This window comes from Trachemys scripta, chromosome 3 (assembly GCF_013100865.1).
Source record: "Trachemys scripta elegans isolate TJP31775 chromosome 3, CAS_Tse_1.0, whole genome shotgun sequence".
Classification (NCBI taxonomy): domain Eukaryota; kingdom Metazoa; phylum Chordata; order Testudines; family Emydidae; genus Trachemys; species Trachemys scripta.
The window spans coordinates 182372143-182396553 of NC_048300.1; the positions used below are offsets into that span (position 1 = coordinate 182372143).

Sequence of the window (24411 nt, forward strand, 5' to 3'; positions counted from 1 at the left end):
ATATGCCATACTTAAAAGAATATTTTTGAAGTGTGTAAGCTCAAAATTTTGCCCCAATATTTATTCATTTGCAAAGCGCATGCAATTGTTAGTGTGTTCTACTGATGTTATTTTTCTAAACTAAACTTAGCTGAGGAAGAGATTTTCTACAAAGATAGTTCAGTTTCCAGCTTGTAGAGTTTATGAACAAATGATTTTAACAGGAAAAGCTACCTCTCCATGTGCTCTTATGTGAATAAAAAAAGTATGTGTCAAGTTTCTACTACAATTAAAAAAAAAAAATCAAGAACATTATGGCTATATGTCATAGTGTTTTTCAAAACAGACAACTCAATTTTGGGACATCTATGATAATGATTAAGGCCACAATCCTGCCCAGAATTACAGGCATGCTTAACTATACTTATCAGAGCAATCCAAATGAAGACTATGAGACTACCAATTGGAGTAACTCTTTGCAGAATCACAGCCTAAGGCCCTTTAAAATATCATTTAAGGGTGAGCACAACACTTGGTCATATCTGGTGCATGTGTGTCAAATACTATTTCAATCAGTACTTTTAAAATCATTTAAAAATTTTTTTCAAGACATAAAAAGCAAGTTACACCTCAAAAGCGATGGGCTAATCAATGGTTTTATAATATTTTTAAAATCACAAAATGCAGTATTGCCTGAGAAACTTCCTAAAAATAAACACACATAAGAACATTCTAGACCAGTGTACAGTGCTTATTCTAGGAGAGTAATTATTTTTGGAGAGGTTTATGACTGAGGTGTATTTTCTTTTTATAACTAATTTATTAAGAGAACAAGTTGCTTCTTATACAGATGGCCTAGTGGATCAAATAGCCTCTTGCTCTTCTCTCTAGATTATGTGGCTATTTTTGTTTTAAACCTGAATAACCTATTTTTCAAGTTCTATCTGGAAATGTGTGGATACAAGAGTCATGTATTTTTTCCTTAAAACACAAATCTCATAAAATCTCCTCACTATATTAAAGAACCTACCTGATGAGCCAAATCCACCAAGTGCAGAGCCGATAGCTGCTCCTAAGGAGCTGCTACTTCCAAAGCCAAGAGATGTACTTCCTGGTTGGCCAGGACCATGTGAAAAAAGGGAACTGCTCTGGGAGTTATTGGTCAAAGAGTTACTGCCATAAAATGAATTAGATTGTAGACTACTATTTGTTTGCTGCTGCGGCTGTTGTGGTTGGGCACCAAGTGGCCGAAATAGACCGTTCGTGGCTCCCGCGAGATTGTTTGCTGTTCCTCCAGCTGAAGCTGCTGCAGCTGTAAGACACATGTTTTCAATCATCATAATGGCTCTCTAAAACATTTTGACCTTGCAAATGGATTATTCAGATCTAATCTTATGTTCATGGATCCCTCCCAAAGAAGTAGATATGTACACCTTAAATTAAGGACTAAAATATACTTTGCAATATTATACAATTTTGATTATCCAAGGAAAAAAATTAAGACAATTCTATTTTTGGATAATTGAGGCTGTGGGAAATTGTCAATGCAATTCAGAAAATTTTCAGTGTAGACATGACTGTGTGCAGAACGGGATTTTGGTAATCAAGGTTAGGATAGCAGAGTTGTAACTAACAAATTGAAAGATGTCTTCATCTGCAACTCTCAAAAATGAGCTCTGGATAAAAATAAGCAGCTGGAGAGGGCCAACAAAGTCTTATTTTCTGAGATTTTCTACAAGTTCATTTTGTCCATCTGGTGCCAGGAGTTACGATGTACTAAACAAATAAGAGCACCAGACCCTACAACTAATGAAGAGTAGAAAATAGAACCAGAACCTTCTGATGTCATTAAGCTCTCCCTTTCTTCCTATTATCCACCGTACATTTTAATCCTTGCTGCTTTCTCTATAAGGCCCCAGGGCAATCCATAACCTTCTGCCAGGCCGAAGCAATGAAATGGTGCTTCCCAAGGGAAAGCATCCTTTTAGAGACTGATGGGAAGTGCATGTATATGCGTGGGGAGAGGGGAAAGAAAGAATGCACTCTTTTAGAAGCAGCAATATTTGCAGGGACGTGCCTGTATGTGTATGAGGAGAGGGGTGAGGAAAAAAAAAGGGAGGGATGCTATACCTTTGAGAAGCAGCCATATTTGTAGGGGTGTGCCTGTATGGGGGAAGGCATGAGAGAAAAAGGAAGGAGAGCATGTATGGTATATCTTTCACAACCAGCAATCTTTGCAGGGTTTACATAGAGTAAGAACCGTAATTAATACTGAATATTCCTCAACAAAGATTAGAGTGAGAAGTTTCAATATAAAACTTGAAAAAAATGTGTGGCGGGTCTAATACTTACCTGCTTGTGCTGCTGCGGAACTAATTATAACAGGAGTTGAGGCCACCAATCTGACTGGTGCTCCAAGGCCAGTTCTTGCTCCAGGGCCTACTACTAAGGCACCAGTCTGATCATAATAGGCAGTAGGGGCTAGTACTTGATAGCCTAGACAATACAAAAAAAAAAAAAATGTTTACTAGTAAAAACATTTGTTTGGGGGGTGGGGGGGAAGGAGAGAGAGAGGGGAAGCACAGGTCAGCATCTCTCCTCTCCTTGGAGAATTTTATGCCAATGAACAAACCCAGAACGCAGTATTTTTGCAATATTCCCTAAATGTCAACGAGATCTTAGGTGGAGCTAAACATCTAGAAAACCATTTTGAAAATAATTTTCATGTATACATACATTTACACTGGAAAAATGTCAATGAAACTGGGAAGCTCTAATATTGTACATCCCAAAGTAGTGCAAAAACTTGAGCTTCCCTAAACTGTTTTTTAATTCTGAAATATCGATTCTCTTTAAAAATCATTTTTTCCTATGTGGCATTGAAGTTTAGAAGCACTATTTTTTACTTTCAATGTTAATAAGCAGGTTTCTGATTCCAGTGTTTAAAGAGCAACATAATTTGGTATAGTTGAGTGGAATCTTCTAATCTATTTCTTCTTATACTTAATATATTTTCTATTTCTTCCATTCTACCATTAGTTGTAAGTAAATATATAGAGAGAGCTAAAAAAACAAAACAAAAAACCCTCGCCCCCATCACCACACACATACATACCACTTAAATTAAATTAGGAGTGGGATTGAGAGTTTCTTGCATTTCCAGGCAAAACCACATTTAAAATCCACCGACAAAAAATATTTTGGGGGAGGATTGTTCCTGCAGTACAGGTGGGAATCTTAAAATTAAGTGCTGAAATTAAAATGACTCTGTCCTAGTCAGTTTCACTTTGAAACTCACAGAAAATATTTTGTCCTACAAATGAAACTGATTAAGTTTATGTCAGTTTCACTCTGGAATTTTGAGGGTTGGGTGAGGAGAGAGAGAAAACAAAAAAGGCTCAAAATGAAAGCAGAACAGAGAAGGGAGGGACACAAAAAAGGAGACTAAGCAAGAACAAAAAGGAGGCATGAAAAGGAGAGCTTGACTAGGAAAACACATCTCTCTTTCTCTCGCCAAATCAAAATGCACAGACAGAAACATACAGATATAGATAAACTGGTGTCATTATAAAGTACCTGATATGAATAAAGGCCTCAGAAATGGAAAAGGAGGGAACGATATATAATTCCAGAAAGGGAGAGGGTAAGACAGAAAAAATAAAAGCAATTGCTTAAATTTATCTAGGTATGTATTTAAACAAAGTAAAATCAAGGTGATCGTTTCGTATGCTTCCCCTACAGGCAAGCAAGTTCAAATATATATAACTGGGGTGGCCAAACTATGGCTCTTGTACAGTTAAAGTGCGGCTTGTGGAGCCTCCCTCCCCCCACTTCTCTGCCTATCAGGCTCAGAGGAGAGTTCAGGGCTTCTGCCCTGAGGGGTGGAAAGGAGGGAGTGGTGCTAGGGGCTTCTGCCAAAGATGACTGATGCTTGTTGAGAATGGGAGGGGGGGGCACAATTTAAAGACCCCCTCAACAGTGAGTCACAACCCCAGGACGCCCCCACCCTTTACTCTCAACGACACCTCTCTGCAGCTCCCAAGGGTTAGCTTTGCGTGGAGAAGCAGTGGCAAAACAGCTGTGAGCTGCAGAGAGGGGCCTCTGATTTAGCTCTGAAGGGAGCAGTAGCAAAAGCAGCATCTCTTCCTGCAGCTCCCAGCTGCTTGCAGCTGCCTCTCCCCAGGGCCACAGCTCCCAGCTTGCCGGCTGCTGTGCAGGGCGGGGGCCCAACAGCACTACATGACCAAGCACAGCCAGCAAACACTAGCAAAAATCAGAAGGGGGCAACATGCTGCCTCTGGCTTCTGCCCAGTGGCGAAGGGGAGTTCGGGACTTCAGCTCCAACCCCTGGCAGGCACCTCCCATGGAGCTGTAGCCCCGAGACCCCCCCCATTCCAGCAAGCCCCAAGACCTGGCAGTCGCACCCCATCTCTCGAACATCTGAAGACTGTTGTACGTGGCCAAGAGGGTCAGAAAGTTTAGCCATCTCTGATATATACTATTGCATTAAAATAATGCTAAAGTACTGCAAAGGTTGCAAAAAAAATCAAGCACATTAAAGTTAGGAAATGCCAGAATTAAGTTTACCTGTGCAACTTTAATTTACATGATCACATACTATATTTCCACAGGATCCCTGCCTCATTCAGTGCACAGGATTGATGGTGTTCCTCAGAAGGGTAGCTATTCAGGTTTTTAATTATTTTCATCAAATGTGTTGTCTCAGGCTTTACTTAACATACCCCCATCCAAACTCAGTAGTCTGTGTACGGATATTTATGCAATATTCCTCTCTATAGTATCTGAGTACTTCACAAACATCAATGAATTTATCTTGACAACACTCATGGGAAGTGAGGTCCCACTGTTATGCATCCACTAATGTTGGATACTCAACATGAGATGTCTAAGGCCTGATTTTTTCAGAGTACTTCACATTTTTACAACTCCTGATATATTCAAAGCACAGGTCCAACCAACTTCAGCTTTAGTAGTGAGTACTCAGCACTTCTGTAAATCTGACCTCAGGATCTCAAATCAGGTACCCAGAAGATGAGGAACAAACAATTAGAGGCCACCTGTGAAGTTTAGTTTAAGTCACTTGACCAGCACCACGCAGTAACAGGGATACAATCAAAATCTTCAGCACGGTAGTCAACTGCCTAATCACAGTATCATCCTCTCTCTTCCTGCAGTCCCCTGTTTCATTCACTCCACACCTTTCAACTTCCGTAACAAATAATACAAGGATCCTATAGACTACAGCCACATTCACCCTAACCTCAATTCATCCCCAGAGCAGGTCCATCCTGTGCACTGATTAACACCGAACCTGTGGGGAAAAAATAATGTGAGCATGTAAGTAAAGACTGCAAATTGAAGATGGCACAAAGAAGCTGAATAAAGTTGCACAGGCAATCTTAATGATTAGATTTCCTAATTCGAGTGCTTGACTTTGCAACCTTGATGCGCTTAAAAATGTCATTTCTTAAGCTTTTAAAAAGCAAACTGAAAAACAAATTCCACCATGTGGAACTCCATCAACCCCCATGAGGATGATCAGATTTCAGCACATATCTCCTCCACTGGAGCTATAAGAACAACCCTGAATAAGTTTACCAGCAGACTTCTTACAAGAGACACTTTGCAAGTGGGTTCCCACAGCGAATGGCTAGTCAGCAGAAAAATGATGAAACTCTAGACCCTTAGGTTCAATTCAAGGCTACAGAGGGGAATGTGCTGTAGAGGTTATAAACCCTGCTGCCGTGTCCATCTCTGCTGCTATTGCCTGCAGCATGTCACTGTCCCCACCCCTTATGCATTCCAGTCAGGCTGCTTCCTCCTCCTCTTCCACAATGACAGCAGAGTGAGCACTGAAAGCACAGGAAAGAGTCTCCCTGCTCTCAGTTCCAGTGCCTGGTGCCAGTACAGTCCCAAACACCCAGGAAGGGAAGTCCTGTTCAGCTCCTGAAGCTGTGGACTAGTGCATGCTCAATGCCCCTGGAATCTTTGGAGAATTTTGATGCCAACTCTTACAAGCCTGCATTAGGCATGTGCAAACAGCAATTTTCAGAGGCCTATAATTCAATTAAGTTTGGTCAGATTTTCATGGGGGGAGCAGAATGTACCTCCTGCCAAATTTTGCATCCGTTTCAAGCCAAGGAAGCACTACAGTTTTTCAACTAAACAGTAGTAAAAACTTTTTTTTCAAAAACATTGGTGAAACAATGCATTTCCCCCTACCCTCATTCTCAGAACTGGTGGAACTGTTTTTGCTGAAAATTTAAAAACATTCAACTTGAGGCAAACACCCAGCATGGAAAATTTCAAGCCTGAACAGTTACAGTTTGGCAAAAGTTATAAGCAACTGAAAACAGCGTTGTATAATGTAAAGTGTTAGACAACCTTAACTACAGCCTGTGCTGCCAGCTCCACCTATAAAACTGCCGTGCTGCTACAGACTTCACCACTAAGACAGCTACTTTCATATGCTAGAAAAGGGTGAGGCTTTCTGACTGCACTCAGCTCTAGTGAAGTTCTGTAAAGAATGCAGAATAGAATATTAGAAGATAAGTGATATAAAATGCACAGCAGAAAAACACTCCTTACAATCTGTTACTATACACACTTATTACAAACATTAGTAATAATGATCCAACTACCAGTATTTTCACCTCCCTTTTATTTACACGTCTTCCAATGAATTCAAGCATGATGGACTTTTAATTGATTACTGGTATGCCACAATAAATCTATTTTTTCAGAACTAGAAAGGGAAAAAGTTACTTACCAGTACTTTTGTTTATTTGAGTCTATTGCCTTTGCATATCCACACTCCTGAAATGATGCCATAACAGAGAAACATCTAAAAAGCAGTGACTGCTGAGGCTGTGCGCGCATACCTCACACGACCATCTAAACAGTCACAGCTCTCTAGATGGTTTCAGGCTCACAACACCTGTTTATGTATTTTTCCAAAGCGGGGGGGGGGGGGGGGGGGGAAGAAGGTGTGTAGGGAAAGGAGGTTCTATGTTTACACAAACTTGGAATAATGCAATGTGTTAATATCAGAGCTCAAAAACTACTTTGTATTTCAGATTCACTAAAATTGTTGACCACCATGAGGTGTTGTTTCTGCACCATGTCCAGGTGTGAAAACAGATTGGAGATGTCTAAGGAACAGGAGGATTCCAGATGCTGGTGGTATTTGCTTGTCACTGTTTTATCCATGACCTCTGGCAGTTTGCTAATGAGCGATAATTGACTAAAGCATTAGTGTCAAGAGACTGTTTCCTGAGCAAGGCCTGGACTAGGAACATGTTTGAGATCCACTGGCAGTTAGCATCCTCTCCCACACGCCCTTCCCCCGCCACGTTTTTGTGATGCATAAATGCTCTCTGCCAGTAAAAGTCCTCAGCATTGCCCACTCAATCTCCTCAGACATAAGGAACAGGGCCCCAGTGACTAAATTGTTGAGAAGATCCCATTAAGTACATTTTAGAACTTTAGAATAAGACACTATGTAAACTGTATTCCCTCCTGCCTTGATATCAAGACCACCCTGCATCAGATTTCATCAGTGAAAAATGAAACCTCACAGAAAGATGATTCAAACTACCCCTCCCATGACCCCTTCCCTCTTCATACAGGACCTTGCAGACTTAGGCCAGAAAGAAATCGGTAAGATTCAACACGGCCTCCCACCTATCACTTCTCTCCCTACTCCTGTCACAGATCTGTGGTTCCTTGCCTGCTCTCCTCCTCTAACCTCTCCACCCACCTGTTCCAGTGACCACATACTCTCTCACATCATGATCTTCATTGCGCCTATTCATCTTTCTCCTCAACTAGACCCCTCACTCCCAGCTCACTGCCTTCACAATGCAAGCATACTGTGGTCTCCTCATCTGTAAAATAAAAGCTGCTGCTCTAACACCATCTTTAATCCTCTGAACACAAAAGTGCCATCTACAACTGCTGCCTCAAGTTCCTCTGCACTCTCTGTTTCCCCTGCAGTCTGGCATACCCACTCTCCACTCCACTGAAACTGCTTTCACAAACCAAAGACTTCTTTTCACCTGAACCTCATGGCTTCTACTTCATCCTTAGTCTTCATCACTTCCCATTATACTTTTGAAAGCACTGATCATACCTTCCCCCTTTCTTGAAATCTGTTCTCTTGTTTTTTTTAACTCCATCTTCCATTTCTCCTCCTATCTAGTAATTCTGTCAGCATTTTTTATGGCGTTACTCATCCTTTCCTTCCTCTTCTAATCAGGGAAGCTACAGTGCTCTGTCTAGGCCTACTCCCTCTACATCATTTCTCTAGTTGATTACATAGCTTCAATTGCAATCTTTACACATACAACAGGAAAAATCTACTGTCCTGTCTCCTTCCATCCAATCCCATACCACAGCCTAGCATCTCCTCTTGGATGTCTTACTGTCAATTTATATTTAACATCACTAAATCTGACCCGTCTTCCCTCCTAAATCCTCCACCACTCCTCTCTCAATCACTGTTCACACCATCACCCTGCATTCTCTCATAATCTGAAGGTCATTTTAGATTCCACACTTTCAACCTTGAGCTACGCATCCAGGATACGTCTAAATCTTGCTGCTGCTTCCTTCTCAACATGTCCAAGATCCACCCTTTTGTTTCTGCATTCTAAACTAAAATGCTCAACCAGGCCCTCTTCATCCCTGTTCTTGATTACTGCAACCTTCTCTTCTTTTTGTTCCTGTCGTAAGAATGGCCATACTGCGTCAGACCAATTCCTCGGACAGACACTTCAGAGGGTAAGAAAAGAATAGGGCAGTTATCATCCCATTGACCAGTCCCAGCTTCTGGCAAACAGAGGCTTAGGCACACCCAGAGCATGGGGTTGTATTCCTGACCATCTTGGCCAATAGCCATTGATTCACCTATCCCAACTTCCAACTCATTTGTTGTTCTGACCATGTAATCTAACACCCTTTATACCCCTACAATAGCTCCTCTTTCCTCACATCAAATTCAACCTTCTTGTCCTTCACTACTCAGTCATTTCCTCGTCATCTACTTGCCCGTCACTTTGCCAATGCTGCAAACCTTCTGCCACAACCATCTTTGTGTTTTCTTCCATGCTGTCTTTTAAGCATGGGCCACCCATCCCACACAATGTCCTCTTTCAAATCCGTCAAGATCCATCTCTACCATTATACCTATGGAAACTGTCAATGGAAAAACAGATGGCCATTGGAAACTGATGATAGCTATTATCTATATCGTATAAAACTTAGACAAATGTTTAAAATGACTGATCAAGTTGTGCACATAAGGAGTCAAAGTAATGGCATGTTCTTTAGTCTTACTCCCTTCCCTATTCCTTCCAATTGTTTCGTTATACCAACTAGTTGCATCTTGTTTCAATTGAAATGCAAGCTCTTCAGAATAGCGACTCTCATTCTTCTACATGTATATACCTCATCTAGCAGAGTGTGACTTCAGAGCACTACCATAACATAAAAAGTACAACCTCCCTTTGCTGAGGATGGTTGTAGTGCCATGTATAGCCTATATGCTTACTAGAATTCACACATGCACTTTATCCAGGACCTTGTGTACTATCTGAATTTGACTGATGGTCTGAGTCTCTGGGATAGGGTAAAGCATCTAATATTAGATGCAAAAACAGTCTTCCTCCACCCCGGTCATCTCAACACTACCAAGGCTCATGCTGCACCAAGTCACCAGCAGCAGACCTGCACTAAAACAAGGACAGATGAGTCAACGAGGCAGATCTTGATGATTCAGTCAAGACTGGACACGCCATCCATGATCAGACCATGGTGATGCTAGTTTTACTGACAGATGACACTGCATTAATCATGATGTAATGAAGTTGAGCCCACTGCCAGATTTTACCCTGTGAACGCACCACATCTGAGACTGTCCCATTTTTATCCTTTTTAGATTTCCTGATACCGAGTTATACTATCTACACACTAAAATAAGCGGGCTGAGCTAAGGTAATTGTACAGATTGAACCCCAAACTCCCTTGTCTTTGGTGGTTTCAAACAGAACTAATATTTTCACAAGATGTATTTTTTTTAAAGTCTAATACAAATAAAAATAGAAAAAAATTACTAAACTAAAAAGTAACTTGGTATTTGAATTGCTTCATTTTGTATTCAGGATGATAGGTTTTGTACATTGTGCTTCCATGTTGTGAGATTTAGATGTCAAAGATAAATCTTTTATAAGTGTTCCGTATGGAAACAGTTGAAACAATAACGGTGCTAGTAGAAACCACATCACACTTCATAATTAAACTAAACAAATGAGTTTAACATGAAAGCTGTTCTGAATACAAAATTGAATAAAACACCTCTCTTAAAAAAAAGACTGCATTAAGTTTTTTATGCATGTGTGTGTTCAAATATGGTGTCTCAAACTGAGTTTCCAACCTTGCAGAACTCTATCAGGGACTAAAAAACCCCTTGTAAAATATCCCTTTCTTTTCTCTCCTTTGAAGATCCATTTTAGCTTGAACTAAGTGAGTTTTGCTCAGTAAAGTTAGAGCAGATCCAGTTAAAGAGGCCAGAATGTAGTTAGCTGCTGCTACGTTGTATTAAAAACTTATAGGGCCAATTTTGACAAATTAAGCACATGCTAATGTGTGCACCTCATTTATGTGCAAATACCCTGTGTATGTTAACACAAATCAGGTGACCACATATAAAACCAGTTACATAGCTGCAGATATTGGAGCCAGCATGCACTGAATGTATTAACAGATGGATGTGTGGATGTCATTATGCATGACTAACTTTGCAGACCTGGCCCACGGGGTTTAACATCTTAGGCTAAATTCTATCTGTAGACTGAGAATTTGCTTACCTGATTATTTTCTTTTAGTAGCTTATCTCCTCTTTTATCACGAACGGAGTGATACATTAGTAGAATTTGGAGACAATCCAATGTTATTGCTGGAGGCTCCAGGACTAAGCCCCACCCTTCAGCTCAGGCCACCCGAATTCTTCCAAAGCTGTAGAAACACGCCAGCAACTGATTACCACCATTAAGACAACAATTTGCTATATAATTGCCTTAAGGATAATTAAAATGTTTAAGTCCCCCTTTAGAAAAAAAATTCCAGATTACCAAGGTGAGATGAACGAGGAGAGAAGATGCTAACAGAAATAAAATTATCAGGTATGAAATTTCTCATTCTGTTGCATGACTTCTCTCCTCAATTCATCATAAATGGGAAGTAGTGAGCTGTGAATCACAAAAACATGTGTGCATGCAAGCACGAGAGAGGTTTTATTATTATAAAGTAGAATAGGCAGAAAAGTAAGTTACCCACAAGAGTTTTGTAATTTAAGGAATTATGTGGGAGCGAACCCTGTAGTATTTGCCTACCAAAGAATCCGCCTGCAGAGGAATGGAAACTTACTTTGAAAATCTTCCTTGGATGAGGCTCAAATTCTTCCCCAAATACACAGGCACACTGCACCACTAGGAACCTTGTAAAAGGAACCTCAATTCTTATTCTACAAATAGTTTCCCAGATGCCTAGCATGCCAAACGGTGCAGTATTTTAGCATCTTCCCTGGAAATAACTTTGAGGCTCTAAGGCACTGGCATTTTGGATGGAATGAGATGAACAGGGTACAGTTGGCAAGTGTACTTGTCATGCTTGAGAGGTATCTTTAGAGTGCTAGGAAAGCCTTATTTCCAGTCTGAACTTCAACTTTCAGCTATTGGATTGTGTTTTTAAACAGGGGAATCTCAAGTAGGAGGAGAGAGGTTATTCTATCTTTGTATGTGGCATGGTGCAACCATGGCTGAAATACTGTCTAGTTCTGGTGTCCACAATTCAAGAAAGATGTTGACAAATCAGAGAAGAGCCATGAGAATGATTAAAAGGATTAGAAAACCTGCCTTATAAATGACAGGCTCAAGGAGCTCAATCTATTTAGTTTAACAAAGAGAAGATTAAGGAGTGACGTGATTACAGTCTAAAAGTACCTACATGGGGAACAAATATTTAATAACAGGCTCTCCAATCTAGCAGACAAAGGGATAATATGATCCAAGACTGGAACTTAGACAAATTCATACTGGAAATAAGGCAGAATTTTTTTAACGGCGAGAGTGATGAATCACTGGAACAATTTACCAAGGGTCACTGACCATTTTTAAATCAAGCTTGGATGTTATTCTAAAAAAGAGAAGAGAAGTTGTATGGGCAGGCAAGGTGATCACAGTGGTCCCTTCTGGCTTTGGAATCTAGTATAGCTGAGATCACCAGAACTTTGTGATTACGTTCATTTGTAGCATTTAGTGGCCAGGGCCACATTGTGCTGGGTACAGTGCTAACAAAAAGATAAAGCTCTTTTGGGCAGAAACTGTTTCCCCTCGCACCAGAAACATGATTTGACCAGATCAACAAGTAAAGTTTCCTGCTTGAGTTCTGCCTGGAGATCAAAATGTCAATACAGCTAATGGAGAATCCTGGCTTTGAAAAGGTCTGGTCTCCTCTGCAAGTGGAAGGTTCCTTGGCTGTCTATCAAGTCCAAAGTGCCTTCCAAGTCAGTAGAGAATTGGAGGAGGACTTCAACTCTTCCTTTTCTTTCTGTATCTTTTATGTGAATATTTTTGAAAGGTAGCAGATTCTTCTCTATTCAGGACATTATTTCCATTGCCATTAAGAAGTTCTGACCTTTAGTTAATCCCTAGTTTTGGAAGGGATATAAACATTCTTTCTTCAATCATATGCCAGCCTCTAAGCGGAGACAAAAAAAAATTTCCCTTTGATTACCATAACTGCCCACCAGGTGATTTTCTGCACCTTTTTTGAAGCAGTTGGTACTGGCCACTGTCAGACAACATAGTGGATTTGATGGACACTAGTCCCACATGCCATTGATAATGAAAGTTGGTTGTCTGTCAATATATTGTATTTACCTGCCCACCACGAAGGGACATCCAGATGTGATGGGGAAATGACACCTAATTCTGCATCATATCAGGTGCATGGGGTTCCTTGTTATCAGAAGGAATTTCTGGAGGCGCATTTTGAGAAATCCGACTTTGGGGATAAAACTGATGCATGGAACCAGCAACCCTAGCCATTGGCGATACTTGGCTATGGATGACCACTATCAAAAAACGATTGGTACAATGAAGTTTTGGATCTTTGAAAAACTTTACCATAGTGGTAAAATTAGGGCCAGAGCCATGCCTATTTTGACCCCGTAGGTGCACAATTCTCTGCACTGGGTTTAAAAAGATCTTGATTTTGAACTTACAGATATGAATCTTTCCAGCAGTTGGCAAATTATGAATATGTCTGTTTCTCTTGACAGGGCATGTTGTTCATGAATGGGTGTGCAGTCATCAATTACAATCTGAGGTTTGTTGTGATTTACAGCTAGACTGGGTGTAGGAAATAAATAAAAGATTAATACATGAACTGGACATACACAAATGCTCATTTTGTCTTTGTCATGCTGAGGATTGTTGATTTGAAAATAAATGTATCTAAATTTCCTTGGAAGCTGCTGCTCCAGATTCTTCCCTCTACTAAGGAAATAGCGTCTTCTTGTAAAGCCTTGGCATTGACAGTGATCAATAGATTGCTATGCTGGCTTTGATCGTGAGGATTGAGGTCTCACTGCAAACTCGGCTACTAATTTCTCTGACGTTTTCCCAAAGAGCTCCTCACCTGTAGGTTCGGATACACAAAAATATCTGTTTTAAGATGACAGCTATTCATGGATAATTGCTTGCTATTCATGAGCGTAGCACTGCTTCCAGGCTCGTCTTTTGAAAGCAGCACTGACCATATAGTCACTACACTAAGTTAGGAGCCACTTGCTTGTCACCAAGTAGGTTTCTTTACTAAGCACAGGAAATGCTTTTGGTCTGAATGGCTGTGGCTTTGAAATTGATGTGATGTGTCCTCATTCTTATGGTCTGTGGAACCTTTCTGAAAGAAGTCCCCATCAGAAGGTGTAACTATGGTGGGGCTACTGCTATTCCAACTAATAAGTGTCTCCTAAAACTTAGACATTTTTCTAAGTTTTTATGTAGTATTTTAGTTTAGTTTGATTTAATAAGTTTTTATTTGATCTTAAATCTTTAGAGGTGTCCTCGGGAATGAGTTCTTTGCCAAACCACTGGCATCCTATCCTGGAAGAGTCTGGCTGGGCAGGTGAGAGGAGAGGCAGGTGGAAAGGAATCATGCACATGTGTATGCATAGGGTATTTACCAAGGCTGTTTACAGGTGAGAAGTATCATACTTTCATGCTGGCCTGGGGACTACCCAATCAAGGACAAATACCTTGATTGTGGGAGTGGCCTGACAGATGTCACTGGGAGCCTGAAAGGATGCCTGCTTACTCCCCCAGCTGCCTAATACCCATGTTAATATTTTAGTAATTATCTAATACCATTCAGAACTTAATTTAGTAAATGAGCCCTGGTCTACACTACGGGGTTAGGTCAAATTAAGCCACGCTAAGTCCATTTTATAATGAATGTGTCAACACAACCAATCCAGTTCCATCGATCTAAAGGGCTCTTAAAATTGACTTTGGTACTCCTCCCCGCTGAGGGGAGTAGAGCTAAAATAGCTTTCTGGGTCAAATTTGGGGTAGTGCAGTCTCCCCGTTAATCTCACAGCTATTATGGAGCACAGAGCAAGCAGCAATAACAATGGGAAGATCAGGTTAGACCTGAGCGCAACCAGTCAGCAAACAGTGTCAGCAAGCTTTTAAATGTCCAAAGGCAAATTCTACTACCATTCTGCACTTGCTCAGCCTATAGTTGAGCTGCTCCTTACTACTGTCCAGGCTGCCTGTGTACAGCTTCATGAGCCATGGGAGCAAAGGGTAGGCTGGGTCTCCAAGGATAACTATTGGCATTTCAACATCCCCCACAGTAATTTTCTGGTCTGGGAAGCAAGTCCCTTCTTGCAGCTGTTCAAACAGCCAGGAGTTCCTAAAGATGTGAGCATCATGCACCTTTCCTGGCCATCCCACGTTGATGTTGGTGAAACATCCCTTGTGATCCACCAATGCTTGCAGCACCATTGAGAAGTACCCCTTGTGGTTTACGTACTGGTTGGCAAGGTGGTCCGGTGCCAAGATAGTGATATGTGTTCCGTCAATCGCCTCACCACAGTTAGGGAAACCCACTGCAGCAAAGCCATCCACTATGATCTGCACATTTCCCAGAGTCACTACCCTTGATAGCAGAACGTCAGTGATTACATTGGCTACTTGAATCACAGCAGTCCCCACAGTAGATTTGCCCACTCCAAAATGATTCCCAACTGACTGGTAGCAGTCAGGCGTTGCAAGCTTCCACAGGGCTATCGCCACTCGCTTCTCAACTGTCAGGGCAGCTCTCATCTTGGTATTCCTGCACTTCAGGGTGGGGGAAAGCAACTTACAGAGTTCCAGGAAAGTGGCCTTACGCATGCGAAAGTTTCCCAGCCACTGGGAATCACCCCATACCTGCAACACTATTCAGTCCCACCAGTCTGTGCTTGTTTGCCAGGCCCAGAATCGGCGTTCCACTATATCAACCAGCCCCACTGCCGCCGTGATGTCCCAATTGCCACATCCTGTGCTTTCAGGAATGTCTGTGTCCACGTCCTCCTCACAATTGTCCTCGTGCTACCGTTTCTTCTTGAAGCAGAGAGGCGGTCACCAGAAGGCTCATTCAGACCGCAACAGCTGCCAGCAGCTCCTGTCCTGCTCCTCAGCCCTGTCCCCCATCCTCTGCTCTGTGGAAATGGGGTACATGGGGGGGGACACACCCTGACTTCAGCACGCCCCCCTTTCCCCTCGGCTCTGCACAACAAGAAGGCGGGTCCCAGGAGCAACTGGCCAGGGGCTCCAAGGCAGAGGGCAGGAGCAATGCGTCTGCAGAGCAGCCGGGGGAGGGACACCTGAACATGTCGCCGGATGTGCGCAGCTCTGCTAATCAAGTGTGCCAAGTGCGCAGCACTTGATTGACTCTTGGGCTGCCGCACACCTTAGAGGAAACATTGCTTCCCAGTGTAGACCAGGCCCCAGAGAGGGAAACTTATGGGACTTATCAACATAGAGGACACCTAGACAGTGGCCCAGCACAGACAGGAACGGTGAAGCCTTGTTTGTGCCCTAAGCGACGTCTGACAGTGGGGGAAGAATCCAGGTTCATGATGGTGCAGCTGCATGGGGAATGTAACCTTTATGTACCTCTGTTCTGGTCACAGACCGCTTGATGTGCAGCTTATGCTTTAAAATTATTATTTTTTTTAAATTAAATTTAAATTAATGGAGATATCCCATCTCCTAGAACTGGAAGGGACCTTGAAAGGTCATCGAGTCCAGCCCCCTGCCTTCACTAGCAGGACCAAGTACTGATTTTGCCCCAGATCTCTAAGTGGCCCCCTCAAGGACTGAACTCACAACCCTGGGTTTAGCAGGCCAATGCTCAAACCACTGAGCTATCTCCCCCACCCCCCAATGGAGCCAGCCCATAGAGCGGGGAAGAGACACTCCTTCCTGCCTGAGCCCCATGCCCTGGCAGAGTGAGGGTCTATTGTCTGAAAACCAGAAAGGTGCAATTCCCATTAAACTGGTGGTTGAGGCATGGCTTTACAGGAGTGACGGTCTGCATGCTGCAGCGTAGGTGAGGATGGCGCTAGTTAGCCTTCTCCACAGCACTGTAAATGCAACTCTGTGACAAGAGCTCCAGCAAAGACTTCCTCAGCATGGAAAGGCAAAGGAGAATGGGTTTAAACCCTGATTTTTATCCAAACTAACAATGTGACTTGTTATATTAAGAAGGGATGATTTTTTTGGAACCCAAAGTCTCTGGAGTTTGCAAGGGCTCACAACTGAGCAGGCTGTGAGGAGTTCTCTCTGCAGGAATTCACATGCTCCTGGTTGAACCTCCCATAGTGGAGAAATAGCTTCTGGCAGGGGTCGAGACCCTACATGCCTGTCCCTCTCAACGCCCACGTCCTGGCAGAGCACAAGGATCAGTGGCTTGTGGCAGCAGGGCACAAGCTGCCCTTTGAGGCTCCTGAAAAGCTGCTTATAACACTTCTAACTTGGCTCAATGCTTGCAGGGCATCATCGCTTGCTGTTAGAGGGGCAGAAGGAGCCTGACTGAGAGGTGCTCTATCAGAGAACACAAAGGTTAGAGACTCAGTGCTCCAGTGATTCCTCACTTCAGGAGATGGAGAGAGCAGCTAGAAGCTGAAATGAAGTCACCACTACACGAAAACAAACAAATTGAAGTTATGAAACAATCTGGCCAGGAGAAACTGAAAGGCCAACCTGTTCGGCAACTGGAGTTAAAAATATTTGGTGGTCTGAGCTGAAAGGGGGCTTAGTTCTGCAGCCTCCAGCAATACTGGACTGCCTCCAAATTCCACAGGTGAGGGGCATCACCCCAATAATGATAAATGAGAGAGAAGCCATGCAGTAGCAGTAAACTTGCTACTTCCATCAACTGAGGGTAGATGATAGCACTTTCTAAAATTAAACTAAGAAGAAAAAAGGAAAAACCTCAAACATGTTTGTACTGACATGAGGGCAAGGAGAATGGTTAAGTTGTTCTGGCTCATGCAGTTGTACCAAAGTTCCAAAACTGTTCAACGGCAGTTTTGATCTTTTACTGCAATGCACTGTGCATTTTATCACGTAAAAATAATGAGAATGCACTAGGACGAACGTTTTCTCTAAATAAAAGCTATGACGCATATATTATTTCCCTGTGGAGAGTCTAAAGCTCTGGAGACTGAAAGAAGTTTAGAATGTGCAGCTTTGTTTTAATTCTCTTGCAAGCCTCATAGGTATCAAAAAATGCAGTAGATCTACACTGCTACCTTGATATAACGCGACCCGATACAACACAAATTCAAATATAACGCTGTAAAGCAGTGCTCCGGGGGGGCGGGGCTGCGCACTCCGGTGGCTCAAAGAAAGTTCGATATAACGCGGTTTCACCTATAATGCGGTAAGATTTCTTGGCTCCCTAGGACAGCGTTATATCGAGGTAGAGGTGTATTTCAAACCCATCATCCTTTTCAGAGGTAATTAAGCAGTTTCCTTTTTTCTTCTATCATTTTACATTCTCCATTTCAGTGTTGTTAAGAGTTATGTGGTACAAGTATAAAATTTATTCTACAATAAATAATTCTTTTGGCATTAGCTGCAGTGACAATTCTGAGTTTTAAAGTGGTTAATAACAGAATTCCTTTGGAACTGCATATCTACAATCATTCATTTATAAGAGTTTTTAGATATACTAAAAACTAAATACATTAACTGGAAAGACAAATATATTTAAAATTATATAACAGCTAAAAACAAGTTGAAAGAAAACCTCTAGTATTTGAAAAACTGTGTCAAGATTTTACCCAAACTAAACAAGCATAAAGTTGTACAGAGATGAACGCCAAATAGCCTATTACAAATAACAGGATTTTAATATATAGTTAACTTTATTTCTGATAAAACCAATATTTTAGCTCAAACTGATTTTTAATTTCCTTAATCCATCAATTATATACCTGGCATGCCTGTAGCAAGACCCTGACCAAAAGCCAAAGCTGGATTTGCGGCCGCAGCTGCTGCAAGTGACTCTGCCTGTTGCCCTTGCTGACCCTGATTGGGAGTAAGAGGGCGCTGACTTGCTCCAGCACGCAGAACCTACAAAAGACCAATATGATACTATTTTCTTAAAAGCTGAGTACAAAATCAGTTATACGCTATAAAAGGTCTAGGACAGCTGGTTTATGTATTTAATGCTTTTTAGCTCTGAATTTAATATTCTGAATACCCTATCTTAATGATTTCAAGCACATAAACATGTAAAAGTGTAACAGGTATAGACTATTTTGCTGACAGGCACAAGAGACCTAGGTTCAAGGATTGCCTTGGGTCTTTTGCTAGCCAGCACAACAGACATCGAGTATATTTTAGAAATGGTAATGATTCTAGAGGAAAGTAAAATTGTAAAAAGTCCTCCTAAAAGTTAATCTATAAACACATCTGTGAATCCAGACAATTTATTAACTGAAAACCGATCCTTACCTGACAAGCACATAATATATTAAAAATAAATAAAATTCTTTACCTTCACATTCCGCCAATTGAAAATTTTTATTCCTGAACATTGCATAACTTGAAGGAACTTATCTTATGCTTTGAAAATTTACCAATTGTAGTCTGTAAATACTTACCTAACCTATCCGCCCCACCAACACTCAACACATATTCTGGAGGTTGATAAGTGAACTAGATTTTGTTTCAGGTTTTTAACTCCTCTACCCAGTTATGACAAATACGCTTTATATCTTGACACCTATTTGACAAACAGTCCTTTTTCCACACTCAAATTTGGAAAGAAAAATGAAGTTTAGCTAGTCTTACACCTATGCGTTCCTACACGAATATCTGGCATGAAAATTATTTATAGGTTAAATCAGTTGTTCCCAAACTTTTTAGTTAGGCAACCCACCAACTGCATTTTGACTTTTTTGGGGACCCGCCATTTATTTGTTTATATATATAATTTACACACACACACACACACACACACACACACACACACACACACACACTCACACCCCCCCCCACACACACCGCATGCTAAAAGCTGTCATACAGGGCTGTGGAGCACCATTTTAACTGGGGGAGGCTCTCCCACCCTTCCAGCCTTTCAACCCCCTAATCCCCCTCCTCTCCATTTCCCTCCCCGCCCCCACCAGCCCAGTCCCCAAGCTCCCTGCTCGACTAATGCCTCCCCCCAGTCCCTTTGCTCTCACTCTTGAAGCCCTGCCCGTCTCTGCAGCACCAGCCAGCCCCTCTCCCCCAAACTGCTGACTGTCCACTTGCTGGCTCTGGCCACGTCCTCCACGCTGCTGCCCCAGATTAGTGGAAGAGAGTGTGTAGAGGTAGAGCACTTATGGCAGACATGCCAGCACGGGGAAGGCAGCGTGAGGGGGCTTAAGGTGTCTGAAAATCACTGGTAACCCACTGAGACCCTTCCTGGGACCCACTATTTGGGAAACACAGAATTAGATATTCATTCAACAGGTGAGAAAAAATTCTGCAAGGAAGAGATGCTATTCAGCTATCAAGACAGCTCATCAGTGACAAGTAACGATTAGCAACTGCTTTAAAAGATCCAGTTATATAGGCTTCTAAGGTGAGGATGCGATTTTGGAATTTGAAAGAATGGAAATTCAATAAAAGAAATTCCTAGTAAATTATATATTGGTTAATGATGGCATTGAATGTTTTGTTGTTTTGAAGAAAGGATACTTTTTATTATCAGATATATATCCTACATAAGATTTATTTGTGTCTTTAGGAAACATTTTTGTAATGGCTTCAAGCATTTCATCACAAATGCCCTTACACCATGAATGGGATTTTAAAATATATTATAAAAATGAATCTTATAAAAATGAAGCAATCTAGAGTTAAAGATTAATGGAATTAAAATAGTAAAAATACCATTTCAATAAATAAAATGGTGAGATTAATTTCAGTGATATATTTTAGTTACTATAGTTTCTTCTTGACTTGTCAAAGAAAAAATAACCCATGGCAGGACACAATGTCATAGCACATTGTCTTCCTGTTATAGAGCAATGCACATGGAAAAACTACTGATTATTTTTTAAAACTAGAGAGGAAACCCCCCAACAATGTAGTATTTTTCAATAGGTGGAAAACTACTAGAGCTCCTACAGCACAACTGCACCCTGCTGCAGCACTGTAAGAAAGAACTTCAAAAGGACGTGGCAGTCTTTATCCTCATTTTTTCTCTTGCTGCTGACTGTTTAAAATCATTTTAAACTTTATATGAATGTTTGTGAGATTATTCATGCAGCACTAGTTACAAAGGGCTTGTTGTCTACACTTCAAATACTACAGCAACACAGCTGCTATGCCACTGTAGTGCTTCAGTGCAGACCCTACCTACGCTGACAGGAGTGTTTTTCCTGTCAAGGTAGTAATCCACCTCCCTTACAGGCAGTACCTTTGACCTAGCACTGTCTACACCGGGGTTAGGTTGGCTTAATTACGCCACTTAGGGTGTGGATTTTTCACACCCCTTAGATGCATAGCTGGGTCGACCTAACTTTTTAGTGTAGATTAGGCCTGAGTATTACAACCCACCTTCAATTAAGTTATAGCAACCCAGATGAAAGAAGCAATTTTTAATATATTCTTTTTAATTAGGATTGCAACAGTAGTCAGATAAGAACAAAAATAAAGATTAATTATGCTGCAGGTAAAACTAAAAAGATTTTGATATAATTGGTAATATTAATGAATTTAAGAAATGAGAACTAGTCAAATACTAACCAAAACTTTTGGTGTACAGACTGTTGAAAAGCACAAGAGAAAGTCTGAAGAATAACATGCAATTTTTGTTTACAATTCCAGCTGAATTTTCTTTTAAAACTGATATTTTGAAGTGGAAAACCTTATACAAATGTAACTGTTTTTAAAAAATACAGTTCCTCTGCATGAAGATTGTACTCTACCTGTTGCTGTCCTTGTGCTTGTGATGCTGCCTGTTGATTTGCTGTGGTGTTTGCAGCTGTAGCTTGCTGCTGAAATAAATTGGCTGGATATACCCCCCATGGAACTCCATAATACTGAGGAGGGACCACTGCCGGACCTAACAAAACACATTCTTTTCAGTTTACTTTTGTTCATCAAAATTATTATTTTTCATATTGCAATAGCTCCTATAAACCTCGATTGGGATTTTCATTCTACTGTGCTAGCTGCTGAATGAACATCACACAGAAGACATCATTATCCCTAACACAAATTAATCTACTTTCAATTTTACAAAGAGAACTTGCATTATAATTGTCAAGTGCTCTTAAATAAATGTTAGCAAAACCAGACTTGTATCTATTTTAAAAGATCCATTTGATTCAATTGACGAGTTTCATTTTAACCCCCCTTTTCTGGTTTGAAACAATAACAGAAGAACACAAAAAAGGCTGATATCCTTAGAAAAACAGCAACTACCGGGTATATGAAAAATATCAAATCACTGTTTCTGTTCTTTGAATGCAGCCGTTTGGTTAGACAGTCAACCCTGAGTCTAAGTTTTAAGCATATAACTGATAACTCTCATAACAATTCAAAGTTGTTCAACTGCTTTACCAGAAGGTAGCTTACACCCAACTCTTGATGAGGGATAGCAGTAATTACTTTCTGGACACACTTTATATTCAAGTTACTTCTAAAAATAATTTATAAAAGGTTAAGAAATGATTAACAGATATTTTAATAAATGGTTAATCAATTGTTCTAGAATGAACTCTAAAACAGGTGAACTACCATGGCCATCTACAGCATCTATAACATGCTTTTAACATCTATTAATTGGTTATAAACCATTTATAATTGAAACCTTACTACAAAGCATCACCCTACTCTGCAGGGACGGGATTGAGAAAAATTATTAATTTTGAGGTTAAATTTGGTTGTTTCCTCTGGAAGGAATTTTTGATAAAGCTTGTGAAAGTTGGATGAATCACTTTGCAAATTGAAGCTACTACCACCAAAAAGAAAGTGCCCATGTTCCTGGTCTATCGTGTTGAACAGATCAAAAGGAAACATTCCATTTTATGAACTCCTCCGTCCCCAATTAGTTTGTTAAGTAGGAGTTCTGTTGTAAATGTAAATGAAGATCACTACAATCCAAACAGATACACGTATGTGGTCAAACAACTTCTGGGTCTGGGACACAAGAGGATTCACACCCTAACAATATATACCCTTCTGGTAGACTCTTGTAAAGTTAGAAACACTTACATAACATTCAGTAGTCGAAGCTTACATGTAAAAGTATGCTCAGTCAGTTTTATCACACATTAACAAATCACATCAGATTCCACAGGATAAACCCAGCCTATCCTGCCTAAACCAAAGAGCTTCCCACAGCAACTGTCTTGGTCTTTTTTCTTCAACACTCCTCATTCTCCACTTCCTCATTCTGTATCCCTTTTCTCTTCTGCAAATACAGCCATGCGATTTTCCTTTGACACTCACACATGCTAGATCACATCCTTCAAACTGGGCTGAGATACTGGTTTAGTTTTCTAAGCCCAACATTTCCAGTCTACTTGCGATATAAAAAAACCTAGCAGTGAAAGGTTCTAACCATCATTTCTAGTCACCTTGCTCATCAAATGCCCCAGTTCTCATGTATTGGGTGCATATTTTACATTCCTTTCCACCTCCATTACTGGGAGACGACAAACTTAAAATCTAAATCACTTTCCAAAATGCCAGAAGCAGTTCCAAATACTACATTTGCCATGAGTACTCTGCAATATTTGTGGTTTTACACCATACCTTCCTATTTAAAGGTATTTTTTCCACTTCCTGTTGCTGTGTGAAAGACCCATGCAAACAGGGAACATACTGTCTACTGTATAGGGTACTAGATAGAGAATCAAAAAACATGATTTTCTAATCTCAGTTCCATCAATGACCTGTTGAGTCACCTTGGCAATACACTTAACAGCTCTAGGATCTCAGTTTTTCCATTTTAAAAAAAGGAATAACAATACTATCATTTTTAGATAAAATATTAATAAAAAACTTCTAGACAGAGCAATCTTCGATATTATTTGCAACAATTGAGAGTACAAAATATTCAGAAAGAAGGGCAGTTTATTAAGTGGATTATGCCCTCTTAATTATTCACAGAAAAAATCTTCAGAACTACAAATACTGATTTATCTACAAATCCAATCATTTTCTCAAAGAAAATCAGTAAGTTACAATAAAAATTGAGAAAAAAATGTGTTACCTGCTAGTGTTGCTGCTGCAGCTAACCCTGCTGCAGTGTATGGGTCAGTACCTGGAGGAGCAGCACTGATAATGTACGGGTTTGGCACAAAAGCAGCTGGAGCCAAGCCTGCTGAGAATACCCCTGCTGTATTAATAAACAAAGATTTAATTGTAGCAAATAGATCCAACAGACATTATTGCACATTTAATCAATGTGATCACAAGTTATACCTGTATTAAAACAAGTACTGCATGTACTCTTCTTGATGTTTTAAAGTGAATACAAAGTAGCAGAGAAATCATTACTTTCATTTTTTCTAACCACAAAATCTCCACCCTAACCCCATTCAGTTATGTCACATGACGGCAGACCACTAAATATTGACAAATTTTGTAAGTGCTTATATGCAAATACAAGAAGTCTAAATACTAAGATGGTGAACTTGAGTGCCTGCTATTAAATGAGGTTATTGATATAATAAGCATCAGAGAAATCTGGTGGAACAATAATTAAGGCTACGTTTTAGTCACTGGTATATTTAGTAAACGTCGTGGACAGGTCATGAGCAGTAAACAAAAATTCACGGCCCGTGAC

At 40.7% G+C, this 24411-nt stretch overlaps 1 protein-coding gene across 5 annotated transcripts in view; it reads right to left on the minus strand.

The window, feature by feature from the left end:
• PUM2 (pumilio RNA binding family member 2) overlaps nt 1–24411 on the minus strand; it is a 103393-nt gene that overhangs the window by 30089 nt on the left and 48893 nt on the right. For all 5 annotated transcript variants that reach the window (XM_034766573.1, XM_034766571.1, XM_034766574.1 and 2 more), the window contains exons 8-12: nt 23836–23961; nt 21542–21678; nt 18551–18689; nt 2332–2475; nt 1010–1291 (exon numbers count right to left, since the gene is read on the minus strand). In XM_034766573.1, coding sequence (XP_034622464.1) covers nt 1010–1291; nt 2332–2475; nt 18551–18689; nt 21542–21678; nt 23836–23961 — 828 coding nt within the window. The remainder of the gene's footprint in view (nt 1–1009; nt 1292–2331; nt 2476–18550; nt 18690–21541; nt 21679–23835; nt 23962–24411) is intronic.